We start from the raw sequence: 23,528 nt of genomic DNA, 5'->3' as shown, positions 1-23,528 counted from the left end.
GACATCACCTAAGAGCTGGCAGGAGATGCAGACTCCCCAGTCATCCCAGACCAACTGAATCAAGAGCTGCATTTTAACTAGGCCTCCCCCACCCCTCCCCCACCCCTCCCCCACTAGGTGGTTTGTATGTATATTGAAGTTTGATTAGCACTGTCTTAGACTTTTTCCTCACAGTCAGAGCCAGTTGAATGATCTCTGTGCATATGTCTTAGATTGGATCTCACCTCCCAACTGCATTGTCAAGCATCCCTCTTTGCAGAACTTCCCCAGCCAGCCCTACCCGGGCTAGATTTGCGGGCCTCTAGGGCGCAAGGCGAGACGGCCTGCTGTGTCTTGTCCATCTTCCTCCAGCTTCTTCAGCTCTTGCTTGAAGTGAGAATCAGGTGGGCGGGAGCAGTCTCTTTTGTTTGCCTCCTGTGCAGGTGTGTATTGTTCAAACGGGAGGTTTCATCTGGTTGTACACACACCCAGATCTTTCCTTGCTGGGAGCACTTTTTTGAAAATCAAAATAGGGATTGTGATCCATTAGTGGCGTCCCATTCAAATACCAAAGGCTGCTATGAGTCAGAGAAAGACCAGTGAGAGTGGCTGTACCTCTTAGGTGGTTTTCAAGGCAAGGGTCTCTAGTTTAGATGGCCAGTATCCCATGACCTGTACAGGCAAACACCTACCAATAATGACCAAGGCCTCTGGGAGGCAGCTAGAGGAAGCCCCTTGGACTCCTTCTGAGGTTTGTAAAGTAAAAGGCCACTGTCAAAATGGCCTGCTGAGACAGCCAGATGTCTGGTAGACTTTGTTTTGCTCCATTTTGAGTTTAACAAGAACATCACATTGCATAAACAGGAGCCATTCTACCCAACATAACCACAGCCATCAAAATTGCAGAGTCCCCTCTGCACGGCCTGCAGTTTGACCCTCTGAGGAAAGACCATTAAGGCCTGGCTATCTTCATTCATTGATTAGCCAAACAGACTTCCTTGGTTTTTTTCTTGGAAGCCTTCAGGATTCTGCAGTGGGGTCCTATTGGGTAGGGAAAAAGTTGATTTTAGTGGGAGTTTTTCACATTTCACTTTGAAGCAGTGGAGGAAGCACAACACACACACACACACACACACACACACACACACACACACACACAAACCAAAACTTTCATTTGGGTGAGTGTCCTTCACAAGATGTCTTAGAAGTTTCTTTTAAAACGTAATTCTTCCATCATTTTGTTTATTTACTTATTTTTGGCTGTGTTGGGTCTTCGTTTCTGTGCGAGGGCTTTCTCTAGTTGCGGCAAGCGGGGGCCGCTCTTCATCGCGGTGCGCAGGCCTCTCACTATCGCGGCCTCTCTTGCTGTGGAGCACAGGCGCCAGACGCGCAGGCTCAGTAGTTGTGGCTGACGGGCCCTGTTGCTCCGCGGCATGTGGGATCTTCCCAGACCAGGGCTCGAACCCGTGTCCCCTGCATTGGCAGGCGGACTCTCAACCACTGCGCCACCAGGGAAGCCCCTCCTCCATCATTTTGATGAACCTCCCGTTCTGACTTGGATTCTTTATCTCGTGATACTTCCTGTTCCTTCCAGTTTGAGATCCTTTATTTGTCTCCTTATTTGGTTTTGTAGCAGTAGAAAATGTTGTCTTCTAAGCAACACATGCTTCAGGAATACATGAACAGGCACACTCCTTCGGGTGATTTTTCACAGACAGAAGGGGCCATTGCCCCTCCCACCCCAAATCCTTATTTTTTAATACCTATATTTATATCTATTGAAGATATTGGACGTGGTTTCTAGATTTGTTTTCAACTACCTGGAGCATTTGAATCCCCTAGGGATCTTGTTACCATGAGGATTCTGAGGTTAGGGATGAGGCCTAAGACTCTGTATTCCCAGCAAGCTCCCACGTGAGGTTGCTGGTCCAGGGTAGCAAGGTCCTAAGTTAAAAACAGAAAATTGTAATGTGACTGTGTGCAAGCTCGTACTGCTCACTGCATGACAGGCCAGTAAATCAAGAGATGAGGCGTTGGGGCAAGGAATACTGACTTTATTCAGAAAGCCAGCAGACCGAGAAGATGGACTGGTATCGCAGAGAACGACATTGCCTGCGTTAGAATTCAGGCTTCTTTTATCCTAAAAGAGGAGGGAATAAAGTCAAACTTTTCCTGGTTTCCGGTCAGCCTCCGGAGGGGATGTGTTCATTTCTTCCTTCCTGCAGTCATTCACAGGCTGATCAGAATGTTTCCTATGAGTGAAACAAAGATATTTTACCATAATGCTCATTCCCTGGGAGGCAGGGTTCCCAAAGATGGGCCATTATGTATAATTTAAGCTTATAGGTAGCATCCCTTTAGTGATTGACTTGTAATAGAAACAGAGGTTCTTCCCTATTACAGTAACTGCACACACTTACCATTCTTGTGCACTTCTTTAAACCTCTGTAAAATGATGATGAAGTGGATTCTATTATTACCCCATTTTATGAGTGAGAAAACTGAGACCTAGAGAGGGATGACTTGACCCAGCAGATGCTGCTGGCAAGAGACAGAAGTAGGGCTTGAATCCAGGGCTGTCCTGCTTACAGCTTCTTAAACACTGCATAGTACTGCTGCTGAGAATTCTCATGCTCTTGCAGAAAACTAACATTTCCAAACCTTAGCCTTAATCAAACCGAGTTTTTCTGGGGAGGTGTTTTTTCATGCAACACATTATAAATGTCTGTGGCTGGACTCTATAAATAGCTTTACAGTGATGCAGCATAGAGCTTGGCCCTGTGTGCTACTCTGCAAGGAACTCGTGGTTATGCTGCCAAACTTTGGTTGAGAGACGTTGTTTTTCTCTTTAGGGCACTCAAGTGGGAGTCAGGACCGTGGGGCAAACACAACCTCAGGTCCCATGCGGAAACCTCAAATTCCAGGTGAGTTTTGAGCTGTGAAGGAAAAATAATGCTAAAAGTGGGTCTCTCTGAATGTCCCAGAAAGGAAGCAGAGACCAGCTAGAAAGCGTATTCTCCTGCATGTCTAACCTTGAAGCTGATTTCAAGCTAAAGGGTGAATGAGAGCACCACAGCCTCTCGGCGGGAAAGGATGGAACATTCCTTTTTATCTCGGTCCCATAGATTGATTGAGCTCATATTTAGACCTGTCCCTGGTCTGTCCCATAGAAGAGCCATGTTAGTTACTACAGCTTCCTTCCCAAATGAGTGATCACCCCAGGGGCTCCTTGTCATCCCCTGATCCTTTTCCTATCCCAGTCCAGTTATCGCTTTACTTCCGGGTTTTGGGTGAAGCATGTAAATTTCCCCTTGCATTGCAGACAATGGGGAGATACAAGGGTCATGTTAGGAGGATTGAGAATATTCTTCTGGCATAAAAACTAAAAGAAAAACTACTTTTTCTCGAGAGACAATCTTTACTGATCCAGACGGAAGAAAGTTTCAGAATGTGGGATGTGCAGTGAGAAGGCTGGGCCACTTGGCTCCCTTGAGCATCAGGATTTAAGGCATTTGAGGCAAATTCTTTATTCCACTTGGGCTCAGAACTGGGCATCTGTAAAGGGGGATTACAATAAAGGAAGGTTTTTCCTAGGGTTGTAAATGACTCTTTTAACTCTGCCCTTCAGAGGTCTCCAGACTGAGCCTCCCTTGGGGAGAGGGAAGAACATGGTGTGGGCCGCGTCACCTTACCTCGGCTTATCTGAGCAGAGCACGTGGAGAGGGGGAGTGGGCTGAGGGGGGTGGGATGCAGTTTGCTATAATCAGGCAGCAAGATTTTCCCCAGCTCTTGTGAGAGTGAATATGGAGCATCTCAGGGCTAGAACCCTGGGAAAAGAACAGAAATGGTAACTTCCTGTCAGCCTCCCCACCTCCTAACTCTACCTCCCTCCCCAAACTCACCTAACCAGGGAGAGGTCAGACAGAGGCAGTACTGAGCAGGAAATCAGAGGAGAATCAAGCTTCCCAAAGAAGAATGGCCAGTGAATGGCTTCCCATTTTTCTTGTTCCTTAAGCTTTAGTTCATTGCGTGGATATACGGCCCACTTTGCAATTGACTTGCAAATTGTCAAGTCATATTTTAATCCTACTAAAGCTTGGTTTTAAAACATATAAATAACATTTTATTGGTTTACAAGTGATACATTACTTTTTGGAGACATTTTTGAAAATACAGCTAAACAAAAGGGTAAAAATAGAAATCCCTTATTATCTACCTCACCATCCAGAAATACCGTGGTTACCATTTTCATGTATGTCCTTTCTGTTATTTTTCAATCTAATTTCTATACAAACATGTAATTATACACACTGTTTAGTAAACTACATTCCCAACTGGTTGGCTACAGCTTTCCAATGTCATTAAATACTCTTCCCCTGTATCTTAGTACACAATACAATGGATGTACCTTAATGCGTTTAACCAGTCCCTAATTGTTGGATAGTAGGTTGTTTCCAACTTTACTATCACAAATAGCACAGTAACAAAAATCTTTATAGCTAAGTCTGAGGTCCTATATATTCCTAGAAGTGTTAATGATGGATCAAAGGCTGTATATCTTGAAGGATTTTGACACGTTTTGCCAAATAACCCTGCCCTATACACACAGGAATGTCCTTTTTCCCACCCTCTAGTGGCCTCCATTTTTGTTCCTTAATAAAATGTAAGGTGATTGCTCTCATATAGGAAAGGAATGTTCCTTTAATTTATTTAATAACATTGCACCAAAGGCATCTACAGGTTTCCACAGGTCATTCTACACGTTTTTGGAAACGTGTTTTTCTTGGGGGGACTTGGAAATCTTGACTGATGATAAGGGATGAAAACAAGAGTCCTGTTGGGCAAAGACCTACAGCAAAATAATTCTTCCAGTACTGTCTGGCTGTTGACTGGACCTTTGCTTGGACCCATGTATAGAGCTGACTGTAATTCTTTTTTGGACCAGGTCAATTTGTAAAGTGCATTTCTGTTTTCACAAGCTTATTTCCCAAGTTCATGGATATCTTTTGCTTCCCACCAGAATGGCTGATCATCTTGGCATCTCTCCTGGCCCTGGCTTTGATTCTTGCAGTTTGCATCGCTGTCAACAGTAGGAGAAGGTAAGGGGATGCTCTTCAGGGCCTTCAACTTTGAAAGGGGCATCATTTAAACTTGGGCTGTATAACTACTAAGTATAAAACAGATAAGCTACAAGGATATATTGTACAACACTTGGAATATAGCCAATATTTTATATTAACTTATATGGAGTACAATCTGTAAAAATATCAAATTAGTAGGTTGTATACCTGGGACTAATAGAATATTGTAAGTCGACCATACTTTAATCTAAAACTGAAAAGCCTTAGGTGATATGTCCTTGCTACTCAGAGTGTAGCCCCTGGAACCAGCAGCCTCCGCGCCCTGGAAGCTTGTTAGAAAGGCAGCATGAGATGCCCTACCCCAGACCTCCCGTATCAGAGTCTGTGTTTTGATAAGACCTGAGGGATTCATGTGGACAGTACAGTTTAAGAAGCTCTGCTCTGGCATACTCCTTAGAGAAAGGAGACTGGGATTATTTGGACATCTGCTTTTAAATAGTGGTTGACTTTTTTGTGGTTCTTAATTTTGGGGGGGTTAAGCCCATGGAGACTCGATGTGCTGAAAGTTGTGCAATATCTCACCAGGAAGACATAAAAGATACACTCATTCATTGATTCATTAAACACATATTTATTGTGAATGCATAGTGCACAAAAACGCTATATAGAGTTTCAGGGGTTGGCCCTTTAGCCTGTCTGAGGCCCCTAGAAAGTTCTAGAACCCTTACCTAAAGCAGGTATCGGGTTTGTGTTTTTATTTGCTGGGTTTTTTTTTTTTTGGAATGACAGTATTTTCTGCTTTCTGGAAGCTGTCATTGAAAGGATTCAGGTTACGGCCTAGGTAGAGTTCCCTGAGACTGAGGTGTATGAGACAATAAAAAACTTTCCTTAGGGAAGTGTGAAAAACGACAGCTCCCTAGAACTGGCATGTGGGCTATTTTCATACTGTCAAACGTCCCCTCTCTCCTACCTCAACCAAGGCCTATCGTTTTGGAACGTCCACAATGCATATACCTGATGGAGCTGTGACCAGGCTATAGAAATAACGCTACCTAAAATGAAGCGAAGGAGAACAGTAATTCTAGCATCAGAGGAAATGAGCTTTCACAGGGGTATTCCGGGAGTGTAATTCTAAATTTCCTGTTCAACATGTTCTGAAGAGCCACGATTTTTCTCCAAGCAAATGCGGGGGAACATTTAACCTTTGGTAAACATGCCTTGAGGTTCCTTCTTATAAGGCAAAAGAATCTTACATCCAAGTGGGACCACATTGATTGTATCACTAGATCATCTAACAGGCCAGAAAATGCCCCTCCATTGGGGGAAAGACCTGGAGAAAATTCTAGAATCTTTCTTGTTGGCTTTTGGAAAGCAAGAAACAGCTCATTTCATTGCCGTGTTACAGCCCATACTCATCGGAGGAAATCAAATAATGTCGTTTTACACTGGTACAAGTTAAAGAAAGTGCTTTTAAAGTCGAATAGCTGTGTTGCTCTCTGTACCTTTGAGGGCATAATAAAAAAAAGTTAGTCATGATAGCCAATTGTATAAGGAACAAAAACTAGGAAAATAAATCTGAAAGACCTCCTAGAAGTCGCCCATGACTAAATGGAAAGAGTTTTTTTTTTTTTAGTTGAATTTAAATAATGCGATTTGAGGGAGCCCTTACAAAGAGTCTTTATGCTTTCCCTCGGCCTCTGTGTTTTCTCCTAGATGACTTTTGCTCAATTAAATATGAATTTCCTATTGTCAGAAATCAATCCTTTTGTTCCAGGCCCTAGAAGGCACCACTTCTGCTCACATATACAGTCCATAAGCTTTGTGCACGTCACCATAGAAACGCTGGCCTCAGATGCTCGCAGCGTGGGGGAGAACTTGGAGAAGCAGCTCAGTTGTCCCCAGAGCAGCTGGAGTCCCTGCAGTGTAGCTGGTTGCTCCTGTGTCGCTTCTCATCATGTCTGCAGCAAAAACGGGCCCCCTTGCTTTCCTCCGCCTCCTGCCAAGACCAGTGGTCACCCTGGCAACAGGCAAACAGGGACACACAGGAGCTGGCACAGCAAGTGTCTCACAGGGAAAGTAGCTGCTTGGACGCCGTAAGTTGCTATGTCCTGATGTGATAACCAAAAACAGATTTGCCACGTAGCTAAAGGGTGGTTAACAGCTGCACGGGCCCCTGAGTGTGCAGTGCGTTTCTAAAGCCGCCGGCCCATTTCTAATCCTCTTAAAAGGCGGAGGCCTTTCTGCTTTGCGCGTTGCATTATAGAGGGATACAGAATCCTATTTTCATCAAAGAAAGTTTGGTTGAAGATAAGAAGCCTACAGCAGCCATTCATGTATTCAGCAAACCTCTTTTGAGGGGTGGCTACGACAGTCAACACTGCAGAGAAGAGGAAGACATGACAACGAAAAGGGTACCATCCCTTCTCTGCAAGAATCTTGAGCTTTTGTGACACCATTGGCCTGTTGAATTTGAGTCAGCTAATGTTTATTGAGAACATTCTCTGGGCCAGGCCCTGTTATGTTAATTACAGTTAAAAGATAAAAGTGGAAAAGCATTAATTGCCGAAGCGGAGGTGAGAGAGTTAAACAAGAGCTTCCACGAGGAAGTGATCCGTGAGTTCCATCATAAAGCTGTAGCCGTGTAGCCCACTGTAATCTCTGCTCACCCAGTCTCCTGCCCTCTACAGCAGAGCTGTCCAGTATAACTTTCTGTGATGACAGAAGTGTTCCACGTTTGTGCTAATACACAACCACTAATCACTTGTGGCTACTGAGCCCTCATAATGTGGCTAGTTCGACTTAAGAAGTGAATTTTCAATTTTATTTCATTTGAATTAGCTTAAATTTAAATAGACACATCTGGCTGGTGGCTACTGATGGAATGGCAAAGCTCCAACACAATGCAAAATAAATCTCTAAATATCTTTAAGGACTGTCAGGTAGAAGAGACAGAAGGTCAGTTGTTAAGTTACTCCTCACCCACCCAAGTCTTTCAGGATAAACTCCCCCATGCCCTAAATATATGTTACCCGGGTTCTAAACCCCACCCGCTCCTGGCCAGGCATCGGTCTGGCATCTTCTACATCGTGTCGTCAGTGCATCCTCAGCTAATGCCTGAGATTGAAGGGGAAAGGAGATACAGGCCAGAGGCAGTTCAGTAAAAATCTCTGACCTTTAGAGACATAACGTCATAAAGTTGCAGATCCGGTGTAGTTCCTGGCCATACCTAGCGGGGTAGCTTCGCGTGATATGCTCGACTTCTTGGACTCAGAAAAGAGGTTAGCTGGATCACCTCTGAGGTACCCTCAGCTCTAATGTTTCTTTTAACATTCCTATAACTAATAAGAATGAAAGAATTAGAACTTGCTGTTTAAAAGTGCTTATGAAATGCCCGGAGCACCAGATATTGGGCTGAGTTATTTATGAGCATCACCCTGCCCTCCTGAAAGAACTCAGACAAAAAAACAGAGACCATGAATCCAAAGGGAAATGGGGTCAGGACCACACCCAAGCCCAGTATTCCTAAGCCCTGCACGTTGAATGTTACCCACTTTCAAAATCAGCTTCGTTTAGGGTAATAACATTACTCCCCACTTCAGCCCCTTGCACAAACATTTTTTATGAGTATAAATCACTTCCCCACAATATTTCATCCAACTTCTCAAGTACACATTAGGTAGGTGAACGGGATTTACTTTAATAAGACACCTTTTCTCCAAAAAACATCTGATGCAAACTATTATATATGGAATGGATAAACAACAAGGTCCTACTCCATAGCACAGGAAATTGTATTTAATATCCTGTGATAAACCACAATGGACAAGAACATGAAGAAGAATGTATATGTATATATGTATGTATAACTGAATCACTTTGCTGTACAGCAGAAATTAACACAACATTGTATAAATCAACTACACTCAATAAAATTGAATTTAAACAAAAAACTATCAAAAACAAAGAACATATGAGATACCCCCTGGCAATCTGAAAAGACATAAGCAGCGTCCACCTTTGGCCTTTTCCATCATCTTCAGAGTAAATATAACAAGGTGGGTGGAGGTAGCCGGAAGAAACAAACCAAACACATTTCATATGGCTCTGGTTACATTAACAATTACAACAAGTGCTTCTTGAACATTTACTGTGTTCTAGATACTGTTCTAAGTGCTTATTCAAGGCCTCGGTTTCCTCACCCCACGTTGTTCAGAAGAGCAACAAATAAAACAGTGGTAGACTTATGTATCCAGTGCCAGCCTCTGTTTCAAGGGATTTTCACAATCCTTTGACACTGGTACTCTTAACAGCCTGGTGTTACAGATAAGAAAGCTGAGGTTCAGAGAAGTGAAGTGAGTTGCCCCAGGTCACACAGCGTTAAGGTCCCCAAACCAGGCCTTCCAAGCCCCTGCTCTTGTCTATATGGACTGCATCCATATGCCCAGCCCCACAGACCATCTCAAGTCAAGCATCCTTCTTCCCCCGAGCCCTCATCAAGCGTCATGCCAGAGGAGACAGGATCAACCTCCTATTCAGGATGTGTAATGTCTAACTTCCCCAAACAAGGGATTAAAGTTTATGGCCTTGGCAGTCCCAGAGGGAATGCCCCATGATCATGAATAATAGAAGCTTTGTCTGTACAACTGCATGTATCCAGTGGCAAAGTGAACAATTCCGACTTCATACTGTTGCCAAATCTCCAGATGGTTAGTAGCCTGAATTGAGTGCGGCAGAGCCCAGGCTTTCGGTCATAAAAGCCTAGATTTGAATATTGACTCGATCCCTCAAGCTAGTTTCTAAACCTTCCTGAACCTCAGTTTCCACTGCTGTATGATGGGAATAACAGCTGCTTTGTGAGATTATTGTAAGGATTACATGGAATTACATGCAAAGTGCCTGGCATTCAGGAGGTGTCCAATAAATGCTAGCCCATTTCCCCCCATCCCCGCTCCATGTGCAGTTGTGAGGGTCTGCACCTTTGCTTTTGTTTAAGCAGCATCTGACTTCTAGATGTGTGGCAGTGATTATGTTACAGGAAAGAGGAAGCATTGCGTCAGGCTGGGTATATGATAAGGCAATGCTCTGACCCAGCAACAAGGCCAAGGTCATGCCTTTCCATAGAAGACCTTCTGCATTTGAATCTTAAGTAATGTTACTGAGAAATCTTAAAGTAATAGTGAACAACTTGCCTAGGAGGTAGTTAAACCTCCTATATCCAGGGTTATACGGCAGTTAACCAATGTTAAGAGAAAAATCAATATGGCCTTATACTTCTAGAAAAGAGTTGTCTCATTCTTCTCGGTACTTGCGGTAATAACCCTGACAAGGCCCACAACGTGTGGACCGGGAGAGGAAGTAATGGGACTTCCTTGAATACGCAAATCAGAATGACTTACAGTCGTTCCGTTGATGGTTTCTCTGAGCCTGCAGAAACGGCTGGAGTTTAAAAGAGGCAAACATTTCCCTTCTTTAGTATGGTGGAAGGAGAGTTAGAACTCGGGAGTCAGACACACCGGTGTTTGAATCCCAATTCTTTTAGTATTTGTTGAATAACCTGGGGCAAGTTATGGAATTTTCTGAGCCCCAAGATTTCTTTGGCTGTGATAACGGGATAATAATAGCACTGGCTTCCCAGAGCTGTGACCACTGATCGTCGAACTCAAGCGCACATCAGAAAGCCCTTGAGGGTTTGCTAAACCACAGACCCTGGGCCCCTCTCCTCGAGTTTTCTGATTCAGTATGTCTGGGGTGGGGCTGAGAATTTGCATTTTTAACAGACTTACATTTGTTAAATTTTGCTGCTGGTTCAAGGACCTCACTTTGAGAAGTGTCACTTGTTAAGAGTCAGTAGGATGAAACATACTCAGATTGTCATCAACTGTAGTGATGGTGGCAGTGACAGTGACGATGATAACTGGGTCATTGCACCCATTTCTCACGTGATTTTGTAAATTATTAGGTGTGGGCAGAAGAAAAAGCTGGTGATCAACAATGGCAATGGCACTATGGAGGACAGAAAGCCCAGCGGACTCAACGGAGAAGCTAGCAAGTCTCAGGAGATGGTGCATTTGGTGAACAAGGAGTCGACAGAGACCCCAGACCAGTTTATGACCGCAGATGAGAGGCGAAACCTGCAGAATGTGGACATGAAGATTGGGGTGTAACACCTACTCCATGACCTTGGAAAGAAACCATTGTCAGAGACATAATCTTTACAGGGAGCTGGGACACTTCACAGATGCGATGTGCTACTGATTGTTTCATTGGGGATCTTTTTTCAGCATAAAATTTTCTATTCCTTTTTGGGTTTTTTTTTGTGTGTGTTTTGTTTCTTAAAGTCAGTTCCAATTTATAAAAACAGCATTGCTTTCTGAAATGAGGGTCCAGTTAATAATCGGCAAGAATTTGACTGTCCCAGTTCCCATCTAGAAGCCTTTCACCCCCCCTGGGGTGTGCTATGGACGGCTTCTAGCAAAAGCCACACATCCATCTTCCTGGTCTTCAGCCTTCCCTCCACCCCACCGACCAGGGAACAGCCACCTGCTAAGGACATCCCCCAGGGCTAAGAGGGATTGGTCCCTGGGAGGAAATTTGAATGGGTCCATATTGCCCTTCCAGCAGCCCAATCCCTGGACATTTCTTTCCAGTGGGGTAGGGGAGGGGGATGCACTAGTCACACATCCCCTTCTACAGACCCCCTGGAAAATTTTCAGATGCTTCTGGAAAATACCCATACAGTGAAGCTATTTATCTGTGGTAAGCTATTTATCTGTGTTTTTGAAATATGAAACCCTGGAGCTCCTTTGATCAGAATGATTATTTTGTTGTTGTTACTTTGTCAGAGGCATAAAAGGGTTTACGCTAATTCATAATAAACATCTATACTTCTTCCACTTTAACCCTTTGTGCTGTGATCCTTCAGTTTCTTAACCAGCAAAGTCTGGGTCCCGACAGCTCATCAGGGAGACATGAGAAGGTCCTCCTTGCAGCTCTTCATCTCGGAGCTAAGCCCCCAGTCAGGCTCACTCACCCAAATCTCACAGAGGATCAAGGGAGGTAGCATTGTTTTACTTCTGAGGCTCTGAAGGCATTCTGTCCTGCCTTAGAACCAGAATTGTGAGAGGAGGAGCTTCAGCTGCTCTTATGTATTAACGGCTCCCTAGCCTCTCCCCTGAAAGGCTGTAAAAAGTCACATCAAATTTGCATGACCGACCATTTGTGATGTCCCATGTCCTAGACGCTGACCCTGTTCGTGATGTCCAAAAACAATATGGAAGTGCCTTCTGACCTTTTGCAATAAAAGGAGAAACCAGTGGAAATCAACAAGCCTAGACGGTACCCAACTGATCGACGCAGGTTGGGAAAGGGGGGTAGGGAACAGTGCAGATCCTGTTGGAGGATTTTTATGGCTCTATTTGCTTATATTTTCCCAAGCCAAGTCTGTCGCCAATGCAGTTGCTACTCAGGGTTAAGTTAAGTGCCTGGAGAATCCCTCAAAAGGTTACAGGGCTTCCCACCATTGGAATCTTATCACCAGACGGGCAGCTTTATGGCCAAGTAAGAGAATAACGGCTTTATCCTTTGCTTGGCAAGTCCTCTGTGATCTTTATTTATAAATTGAGGAAGCTCCGTTGGTCCTGGAACTTCCAAAGGCTACTTGTGATAGAAGAAATTGAATCTGTAAAGTAAGCGTTCCTATAAAATGGGACCCATAAAAAGTAATCTGTTTCCTAAATTGATATGCTTAACTGGCAGTGTTTCTCCACCCAAATATGAAAAAGAAGGAAGAGAAGTAAAAGGTCCCACGTAGATCAGGGCTGGGCTTACACCAAGAATTGATTCTGAAGGATACACTTAAAGGAGAGATGCCAGCCTTCTGCTCATTCTCAACCTCTGCTCTCCCCTCCCCACCCTCATACCCACCCCCTCACCCCGCTCATAACACCCTCTGCATCGTGGTCTTTGAAAATTTCCTTTCTCTTTTGTGGACGTCCTCAATCAGCCTCCATATTCAGCTGTCCGGTGTTCTTTTTATTTTCAAGTTGAATGAAAAGCAAATGGAACCCAAGCCATGCTGTTGTTACTGCCACTAGTGTCCAAGTACCCCTGCTTTCCAAGAGCTGTCCTGGGTCTGATGCAGACCCGAACAGGCTCATGCAGGCTCTTTAACCTAAATGCAACAAATCACAACAGGGTCAGGTTCAGGCAGGCCATACCAGGCTCTACCTGTCCCCCAGATCCTCTCTGGGGTCCTGGATAGTCATAGAAGTCTCACAGCTAGGGATGGTTTTCCACCCTTTCTTGACATTCCCATCAAATAGGCTGAAATAGGAGATTGTTTTCTACTTAATTTTGGAATTAAATATGATCTTTCCTTTTATTATTGTTGTCATCTCTCACGTGGATGTACCCCTGTGTTCTTAAGATAGGAAAAGGGGAGGTCTAAAGCATTCATCCTTGGATGCAATACCCCTGCAATATTGCCTGTGCTCATGGAATAGGATATATTCTATGCCACTTGAAATAAGGGCATAACTCCAGAAGCACAAGTTCACTACACGTCATTCCTACCAGTGACTTGCCAGGTGGCCTGGGCTAGGTCATTAAACTGAGCCTTGTTTGTAAAAGAAAAGGGCCAGCATTCCATTATTTTGCAAAGCTTAAGAGAGCGAAGCTGAGAGCTTTGCAAACCTGAGGGCTTAAGGTGTAATTTTTCCTAGAACTGTAAATCTTTTGTGTCTCCTGAAGGCTTCCTTTAAATTAGCACCGGGTGAAAAATAAGATGAGGCAAAAGAAAACTTCATATCCATATTTTGCAGATTCTAGCCTGACAGAGTAGATTTCTCTAGCAGAACCTCCCCAAAAGTTTTACATTGAGACCATGACACCTAGAATAAAGTTCATAGCCTACATTCATTCAATGCTGGTACTGCAGAGGAATAGGAGAAAGGAATCTCCGACTTCTCCAGAAGAGGAAAATGTACTTAAGAATAATGTTCACCTTTGTGTCATAGGTATGCCTTTTGTAAATCCCTTGTATTGAATTTCCCAAGAATAACCCATTGTTCATGCATGTACAATGACCATTGTTTGATTTTTCACAGCACACCCTTCCTCTGATTTTTATATATATTTTTAATGGACCAGTAATGATGAGGAAAGCATGATATGTATATTGCCCAGTTGAAAGCACTTATTGGAACATACTAAAAGGCTACTATTAAAAGGGTAAAGGAAATGGACTCAGGAGTCTCTGATTTAAAGGGGTGGGAGGTTAGGGGTGGATTTGCAGAGCTGTGATTATCTGGTTGTCTGGGTAATTTAGACACGAAAGGCTTAAAGGTTTATGAGGTGGCTGAAGCTTCATACTCATTTTATTTTTTTCTAAGAAGAAAAATTACATGAATTTCTATCACTTGAGACTCTTCTTTTGGAGAAAGTGTATGGCCTACACGTTTCAAATTAAAAGAGACACTGTGAAGTGTTAGTTCTTCAAAAGCCAAGAACTACCCCTGGCCTTCTAGTTAAAGAAAGGAAACAGAATATACTTGCCTTCATTCCCTCATGCAAGCCTCTAAAAAGACAATAAAGCAATATTGCAAAAAGGCATAAACCAATGGGATGAAAGAGGGTGGAGGAAGAGACAATATCAACAAAAATATGAAGCTGGAAAGTGACGGTTCATTGATAACTGAGCAAATTTGGAAAAGCTGAACCCTAAGCCAGCAGTGGGGAAAGTTGAGAAGCAACCAGATTTGTGTAGCAGAACCCCCAAAGTCTTCTGTGGTGGAGAAGGCAGGGCTCAAATTAGGGGAATGGGTTTAAATGCATCTATTTAAGATGCAGTCAGAACCCCAGATCTTCTTTCCCACTCTAAGTAGCCAAATGACGGTTCTTTCCCAATCCCAGAAAAAGACTGGAAGATGATTCTCTAACGAGGACAAATGAGAGAGTCTCTGACTGAGGGGCAACAAAGCATACACATTTGACATTAAAATATCATACTAAAAAGAGAAACCATACGTAAGGAATGTTGAGTCTCCCTAGACATTTTTTCCCCATCTTGGCTCCCAGAATGCTGGCAGCCAAGCATATATGCTCCAAGCAAAAGCTCAGTCTTTCTGGGGAATGTGATAAACTTCAGAGCAAACCTGAAAGATACTAACAAGATAGTTTCCCAAGGAAATAGCCCAGCAAAGCAATCTACAGTGAAGATCTCAAACCCTACCAGGTACATGGGGTTCTTAGCTTTCTGTGACTCCCTCTTACACATGATGGGCAGAGACAATTCATGGAGAAGAAAACTTAAAAATATATCATTAATAATCCCAATAAGAGAAGAGGAGATAATACCTATCTATGAAAGAAGAACACAATGCTAGTGTAAAAAGGAACATTCAGTGAACACCCAAAAAAAGAAGCTCTTTAAAATTTAAGCATGAAAGCACAAACTAAAAAAATAAATGCAGCAGAAACTTTGCAAAATAAAGTTGAAGAAAAATCCCAGAAAACAGAGCAAAGACAAAGCAATGGAAACAGAGGAGAAAAGATAAAAGTAGAGAAAATTCTAGGAAATCTAACATACAAATAATAGCAATTACAAAAAGAGAAAACAGAGAACATGAAGAAGAAGAAATCATCCAAGAAATGCATCAAGAAAATTCCCCAGAATTGAAGGACATGAATATTTAGACTAAAAAGACTGAATGCTTAGCACAATGGACAAAAAAGACCCACACTAAGGCACATCATCATAAAAATTCATTACAGTCAAGGCCAAGAGATTATCCTGTAAGCTTCTGAGGAGGAAAGTTTGCATCATAAAGAGGATCAAGGATCAGAATAGAATTAAACTTCTGAACAGCCACATTGAAAGAGCGAGGACAGTGACAAAAGTGCCTTCAAAATTCTGAGAGAAAGATTTCCAAGCTAGAATTCTAATGTAGCTAAACCACAAATTAACTGTAAAGGTAGAGTGAAGACATTTCAGATATGCATTGTCTCCAATCCTATTCACCCATTCCCAGGCAACTCCTGAAGGATGTACTCCAGCAAAACAAGGGAGTTACCAAGAAAGGGGAAAACGTGAAATTTTGAAAGCAAAGTACAAGGAATTCCTAAAGTGATAATAAGGGGAGACCCTGAGATGACAGCTGTACAGCATATCTAGGGAACAATTAGTCCAAACTGGAGTACTGATTAATAAAGGAAACAATAAATGTCTCGGCTTCATTGACCTCTAGTTAAAAAGAAGATTACTTTTTGGTTATATCAGTTAACTACTGATGTATTTAAAACCACTCCAAAACATAATAGCTTAAAATAACAAACATTGGTTATTTCTCACCAGTCCACCCATTGACAGGGTGCTTCTGGGATCTGACCGGAGCTCAGCTGTGATCTGACCGGGGCTCAGTTCATGACTGGACTGCACGTGGCTGTGGTTGATGAACAGGTCAACTAGAAACTGGCTGGTCTACCATGGCTTCGTCGGGGATGGCTGGGACCACTGGAGTCTCTTTCTATGTGTCCCTCACATGCCCCCAACCACCTAGTATAGGCCTGGCAGGGTTCTAGGTGAGAGCAAATGCCCATAACACTTCTTGAGGTCCAGAACTGGCACTCTATCCTAACACCATTTACTATTGGCCAAAGCAAGGCACAAGAGCAGCCCAGATTTAAAGGCTGAGAAATAGCTTCTACCTCTTCATGGGAGTCGCTGCAAAGTCCTACTGCAAAAATTGTAGCTACAAGAAGGCCAATGACCAGGGCCATTAGTACAATCAACCTAGGACAGATGTGTTGAAAGATTCTTGCTTTCAAGGGCACCTCTCATGTTTGTGCTTAAGATACACACACCATTTTGGCTGTGTTGGCAACAGCATTCATTTAGAAAGACATAAACAACTTCATAAATGCCATTTATTGGAAAAGGAAGCAGGATGCTGTGTAAATATAGTTTGGGAGATCGCCTGGGACAGTAGAGAGAGCTCTGGAATCAGACAGATTTGAGTTTTAATACTGACTCTACCACTTAACTGTGCAGCCCTGCTCACACGGCTTAAATACCTTGAGTCTTAGCTTTCTCGTCTGTAAATAAGGGACAATAGAACCTTCACAGGATCGCTATGAGGATTACAGGAGGTAATAATTATTGATACATGGCAATGCATGGCATATATCAGGCCCTCAAAAACCTTAGTTCCTATCTGAATGTTAATTCATCTCCCACATACACACTCTAGGTACTTGATTTCTCTTTTCATCACCCTCTCCAGTTTTCTGAAATCTAACCAGCTTTTAAATGTGTGTGGCTATTAACTTAGGGTACCTGGAGCCAGACTATTTCAGGATCCAAGGCTCTCAAGAGGGATAAGATTAAATGAAATCTCCCAAGAGATTTTAACAGAGATGCCTTTTGCTTTTAAAGCAAGGCTGAAGAGCAAGCAGTCCAGGAAGCAGGTTAGCTGGTGTCCCTTGATGAAATCTTGGCTATTCAAGCTGTGGCCGCAGATTAACCAGAGTTGGAGCCCCACCCACGGCTTTGAGCATGACCTCCAGGAGGTAGTCTCACCCCACCCTGACCCAGGTAGAGCTCTTTCTTCCCCTTAGTACACCTCTTCACCTTGTCCAGGTGTCACTGAAGCAGGCCTTACTCTGCCATTTCATTAATTTGCCTGTGGGCCTGTCTCTTTCATGAGACAGTGAGTCTCCTGAGGGCAGGGTTTGGTTTTGTATCTCCAACACACAACAGAGGGCCCAGCTTTGTAACAGCCTCAAAAGCTACCATCTGCTGAGCATTTATGGATACCTGGGTTTACACATCTGTGAGTCTTCCCTACAACCAGTGAAGGGGAATTCTTATCCCATTTGAACAGGTGAGGCACTGGTGGGTACCAAGAAGTCCATTATGGTCCCCAGCTACACAAGGAGAAGGTGGTGGGACCTGAAATGGAGCTCAGCTCCATCCAAAGTCTCTGACTTAACGTGCTTTATTGGCTATTGGCAGAAGTTTGGTAAACTGAATTTGTCAAAGTTAAGAGATGGTCTCCAAATGACGCAAACCAGGTCAGCACGCTCTCACTCTCTGTGCCTGGTGGGGCAAAAGGAGGTATTCAGAAACCACAGGAAGGTTTTGGAGATGAGTGAGTGAAGATACACTCACCATTTAGGCCATAGTGGTGATAGAATTAATTTAGGAAATAGTAAACGACCTCATGGATCGCTGTCTTTATTGGAAAGGGAAGGAGCAAGTCATGTGTGAATGTGAGTTTTGCTATCATGCCCGGGAGAAAGGGTCAGGGGAGCAGCCAGTCTGGCTGAGCCATCCTTCTTTCCCAATAACTAGCACCCCAGCCTCCAGCCCCCTCCCTTGACTGTGTTGACATCTGGTCTTTATCACCAGTGGTTTGCCCATCACGACTCCCCATCACCCGCCTCTTCAATCCCACCCCCTCAGGTTTCCAGACTGCTTGCTTCATCATATGATGACTACTGTTTTCCAGGAATCTAGTCCAAACCACTTCCTCCTTCCTAACTCCTTAGAGAGGAGTGGCAAAAACCTCAAGAAAGGAAGCTAAAGTTTGGTGAGAAAATGGTGGTCTTTAAAATGAGACTGGGAATTCCCTGATGATCCAGTGGTTAGGACTCTGGGCTTTCACTACGGAGGATGCGGGTTCGATCCCTGGTCAGGGAACTAAGATCCCGCAAAACACGTGGCACAGCCAAAAATAAATTAAATAAAATAAAATGAGACTCCGAGTTCAAATCCAACCCCTGCCACTTACTCCCTTTATGACCTTCACAAGTTATTGAGTGGCTCTGTGCCTCAGTTTCCTCATCTGTAAAATGGGAATAGTAATTACTACCAGAAAGACTGCTGGTGGATTAAATAAGGTAATGTGTATAAAATGCATGGAATATTGTAGATGCGCACTGGTTTCCTCCCTCCTTCCTGACATCTTCAATGTTTTTCTTGTGTGAATCCATAGTAGGGACCTAGATAGAACATGAACTATGAGGCAGGGGAAGTCAGAGGTATTCCAAGAATTTGTGAGCCCCTCCCAAACCCGTCTGAGAATTGGGGTCCTAAGAACCTCCCACCCTGAGATGCCCAAATAGCCATCAGAAAGGAAAAGAGGTTCCCCTTCTGCCTTCTAGGGAAGGGTGGAATTATCTAGGCTTATTATTAACAAAATCTTACTACACAGAGGCCCTGCTACAGCCAAGCTTCAGGCTGGCTCCTACCTAGATGGGGAGAGAGAGGAGACAGGTTGAAATTCCAAGGACCGAGCTCCAGAGATCCCAGGCTCACACCTTGGGAACTCTTCCATGCAAAAGTGGAGAGACAGGTTTTTAGCACTAAAGGCTTAAGGGCAATTCAAACTTCAGGCAAGGTTACTGGAGTTCAGGAAGAGCTGTGCTTTTCACTTTCTACTCCTCCCAAGATTCTTTAAATCTCATTAAGAAATGAAGAAAGAAATGCTGGGAAAAGCTGTCTGAAGGATAAAAATAGAGCTAGAAGAAGGCAAAGAAGAGCAAGACTTGAACAGTTGTTGTGAAAGGAAAAAGTTAGTACTTATTTATTAAGGGCCTTCGACATATAGCAGATATAGAAATCAGAATAGGTCTAAGTGATCCCAAAAAAGTCTCAAGAAGGACAGCATCTCTCCTCTCATTCTCAGTGAGGTTTGCTGGCTTCACTCCCAGAGCAGGTTGGACTGGCCACACTTGGCCTCTCTTCTCTTCCACCCTCTGAAGCCACTTTCTCTGGGATCTGGAGCCCGGCACCTTCGGAAGCACAAGGTCTGGATGGGCCTACAGAGTCATTGGCAACCCGGTGCTCTGTGTTAGGGCAGCACAAGGCTGGGACCTCTCTCAGCAAGGCAACTTCCTGACCCCTGTTTTAAATCCCTCTCCCCTTTGGCAAAATTTAGAGATTTGTGTAAAAGCGAAATAAGAAAAGTCTTGTGTTCATCTGGCAAAAAAAAAGTTGAGACCAATGGAATTCTCCCATCTAGTTTCAGTCCTTTCAGATACATTGTTTTCCTTGTTAGTCCAACCATCTTGTTGGCCTTTTCTGGCCTGTTGATAACGCGCCCCCTAGTGGACGCTTCAGAACATCCCTCTGGTCCACGTGGAAATTGAATCCTGCCACCTGACTTCAGTCCTTGAAAGGAGTAGGGATGGAACTGGGTTGCCTGGATGATGGGACCAAGGGTCAGGGTACAACTGATTGTCCACATTTTCTTTTAAATCACTATCTTGTGTTTTGAAAAGGATTCAGTGATCATTAAAGGAGAAGGAAATAGTTACCATTTAATCATAATACTGAATACCTCCTCTGTGCTGTGCACTGTGCTGTGTGCTGGGCTACACATCCTAGTCTGTGGGATACAGACAATCTCAGCAGAGGACCTGCCATGACAGAGGGATATATAGGAGGGAACCTATCTATGATGGCTGGCATTGACTGGGTGTTTACTATCCACCAGACACTGTTTAAAGCATGTGGTATGATGGAAGCAACCTAAGTATCCATCAACAGATGAATGGATAAAGAAGATGTTGGGGGTGTGTGTGTGCGTGTGTGTGTGTGCGTGGTGTGTGTGTGAATATTACTCAGCTATAAAAAAGAATGAAATTTTGCCATTAGCAACAACATGGAGGGTATTATGCTTGGTGAAGTAAGTCAGACAGAGGGAAATACTGTATACTTTCATTTATACGTGACTCTAAAAAAACAAAATAAATGCATGAATATAACAAAACAGAACCAGACTCACAGATACAGAGAACAAGCTAATGGTTACCAGTGGGAGGACAGGTTGGCGGAGGGGCAAGACAGGGGAAGGGGATTAAGAAGTGCAAACTACTAAGTATAAAACAAATAAGATACAAGGATATAATGTACAGCACAAGGAACATAGCCAATATTTTATAATAACTTTAAATGGAGTATAACCTATAAAAATATCAAATCTCTGTGTTGTACACCTGAAACTAATAAATCAACTATATTTCAATTTAAAATTTTGATTTAATTTAAAAAATTTAAATGTGGTTATGTATTAAATCAATTAAGTTATTCAACCTCTCCGTGGTTAAGCAGGTGATAGAACATAGCTTATAGAGTTATCAGAACTAAACAAATTAACATCTTGAAGGTCTTGGAACAGTATTTGGCACAGTGCATCACATGAATGTGTGCTGAAATAAGAAAAGTGAAACAAAACTCAGAACACCCATGTGAGATCAAGTACTTTATTATCCTCATTTTACAGATGGGGAGACCAAGCCACGGGGAGCATAGTCATTCTGCTAGTAAGTGGCAGAAACAGGATGTCAACGTGAGCAGCCTGGAGCCAGAGCCTGTTCTCCTAACGCCTGCATACACTGCTTCTGCCCTCACCTACCCATCTTTTTAACAGGAATGATTTTCATTACAGCTCCTAAGGATGCTGGCATCAGCACTGACCAGCTAGTAAATGAGTTCCGACATCATCTGGGATTCAAACAGTTTATGCCTACTAGTCAGCTCTAAATGTAGCACATATGACTTGTCTGTTTGGTGTTTGGGGAAAAGTTCAATTCCATACCAAATCGTGGCTCTTAACTTTGGTTTGGAATTATTCTTTTGGCTATATGAATTTGCTAAAAGCATCTAGGCTTCTCAAAGAAACGATTGGCTTATTTGATGGCTTGTCTCCTTCCTTAAAAAGAATTTAACATCAAAAATACAAAATTAATGGTCTACTCCATTACTATAGAAAGGTAAATAGACAACCAAACATCTTTTCTGGAAAATTCTTTATTCCCAGAAGTTTTTTTTTTTTTTGCTGGAAATATTCTCTGTTCCCAAAAGTATCCTCTAAGTTTAACAACTTACACAAATGAGTTAAATTTCAAATAATATCACTGGGACTGTTTGAACTGAGAGTGCTTCCTGCCTTCAGAGTTTAGGGAAACATGATTTGGATAAGACATTCTTTACTGTCCAATTTATCTTATTGTCCAATAAGATAAATTACCTCAGAGACCAGGTGGGTGTGAATTGCTCTAGTAGCATATTTAGTCCAGGTGCTAACTCTGCTAAGAGGAGTGTCAAGAAGAGTGGAAGAAAATGGTATTTGTTATTTAGGTCAGGACAGGGGGCTTCTGAAAGAGATTAATCCTGGAGGTGATGAGATATGTTTAATTTTAGGTAATCCAGGGGAAACCCAGCCACCACCCAGGGTGGCAATCTCTCACCAAGTTTTTCTTCCAATCTCTCCAGTTCTCAGAGACCAGGGCTCACCCCTGGGGAATCCAGAGGACACAGAGACGGAGCCCACCATTCTCTGTGGAACAGCTGTAACTTGGAGGAAGAGAAAAATAATTGACATCCAACACGGAAGGCTGGGAAAGTGAGGGAAGCAGAGAGAGCTGAAAAGGGAAGAGACGTCATGATTTCTGTGGGAAGGGGTAGTGGGTACTAGGAGAAAGGGAGGGGACACCAGAGATAGATGGGGTTAATGGAGGAGAGATGATGAAGGACAGGAATTAAAAGGAGACGAAGAGCAAGCCTTGGAAAGGCATATCTCACATTGCCCACTCCAGGAAGAAACATCACACACACACAGATACACACACATCACACTCACACACACCAGCTTGCATAGCCTGGGGATAAGGAAGTTAAATCAGGTCCACAGTGCCTGGATGTCCTCTCCCCATTGCATTCTTACAATTGAGGAAGGATTTCAAATCGCCAGTAGCTGGAGTGGTGTAGCCTTCACAATAAGCTTCACGTTCCCTGCAGTGTCCTCTACACCCAGCAATATGCCTGGCACATAGCAGGTGCTCAATGATAAGTGCTGAACAAACGCACAGGTGAAGCATAGCAAGAGACACATCTTATGTGGCAGAAAAGGAGGAACCTAATTCACTGGTTGCATTTTGGAGATTATTTTTCCCAGGGTATTTGAATGGGGATATGGTGTCTGGTTATTTTCAATCAGGTCATAAGAGAATTAAGCTGTGAATATATTCCCCAGGACAGCTGCTTAAGAGTTAGCAGAATGTCACCAAGATGTCAGAGTGGACCTAGCTAGCTAGAGGAGTGATGGTGTACAGTTCATCTCCTACATACAAACGGGTTCTGTTCCAAGAGCACGTTCGTAAGTCCAATTTGTTCGTAAGTCCAACAAAGTTAGCCTAGGTACCCAACTAACACAATCGGCTATATAGTACTGTACTGTAATAGCTTTATAATAATTTTCTCACAAATAATACATAAAAAGTAAACAAACAAAATATAAAACATTTTTAATCTTGCAGTATAGTATCTTGAAAAGTACAGTAGTACAGTACAACAGCTGGCATACGGGGCATGTTTGCATCTTTGAAAGTTCGCAACTTGAAGGTTCATATGTAGGGGACTTACTGTATAGAAGAGCTTCTTATACAATGGTGTGTATAAACGAGGGA

General features: G+C 43.1%; 1 protein-coding gene across 14 annotated transcripts in view; it reads left to right on the top strand.

The window, feature by feature from the left end:
* CD44 (CD44 molecule (Indian blood group)) overlaps window positions 1-11,959 on the top strand; it is an 86,698-nt gene extending 74,739 nt beyond the window's left edge. For all 14 annotated transcript variants that reach the window (XM_060159409.1, XM_060159412.1, XM_060159406.1 and 11 more), the window contains 3 exons: window positions 2,832-2,903; window positions 5,000-5,078; window positions 11,020-11,959. In XM_060159409.1, the coding sequence (XP_060015392.1) occupies window positions 2,832-2,903; window positions 5,000-5,078; window positions 11,020-11,224 (356 nt within the window). In that variant the 3' untranslated portion in view covers window positions 11,225-11,959. The remainder of the gene's footprint in view (window positions 1-2,831; window positions 2,904-4,999; window positions 5,079-11,019) is intronic.
* The last annotated feature ends 11,569 nt before the right edge of the window (window positions 11,960-23,528 follow it).

The sequence above is a fragment of the Lagenorhynchus albirostris genome, chromosome 9, assembly GCF_949774975.1.
Source record: "Lagenorhynchus albirostris chromosome 9, mLagAlb1.1, whole genome shotgun sequence".
Taxonomy (NCBI): domain Eukaryota; kingdom Metazoa; phylum Chordata; class Mammalia; order Artiodactyla; family Delphinidae; genus Lagenorhynchus; species Lagenorhynchus albirostris.
The sequence above is the reverse complement of the archived record's forward strand: the minus strand, read 5'-3'. Positions and strand labels throughout refer to the sequence as shown.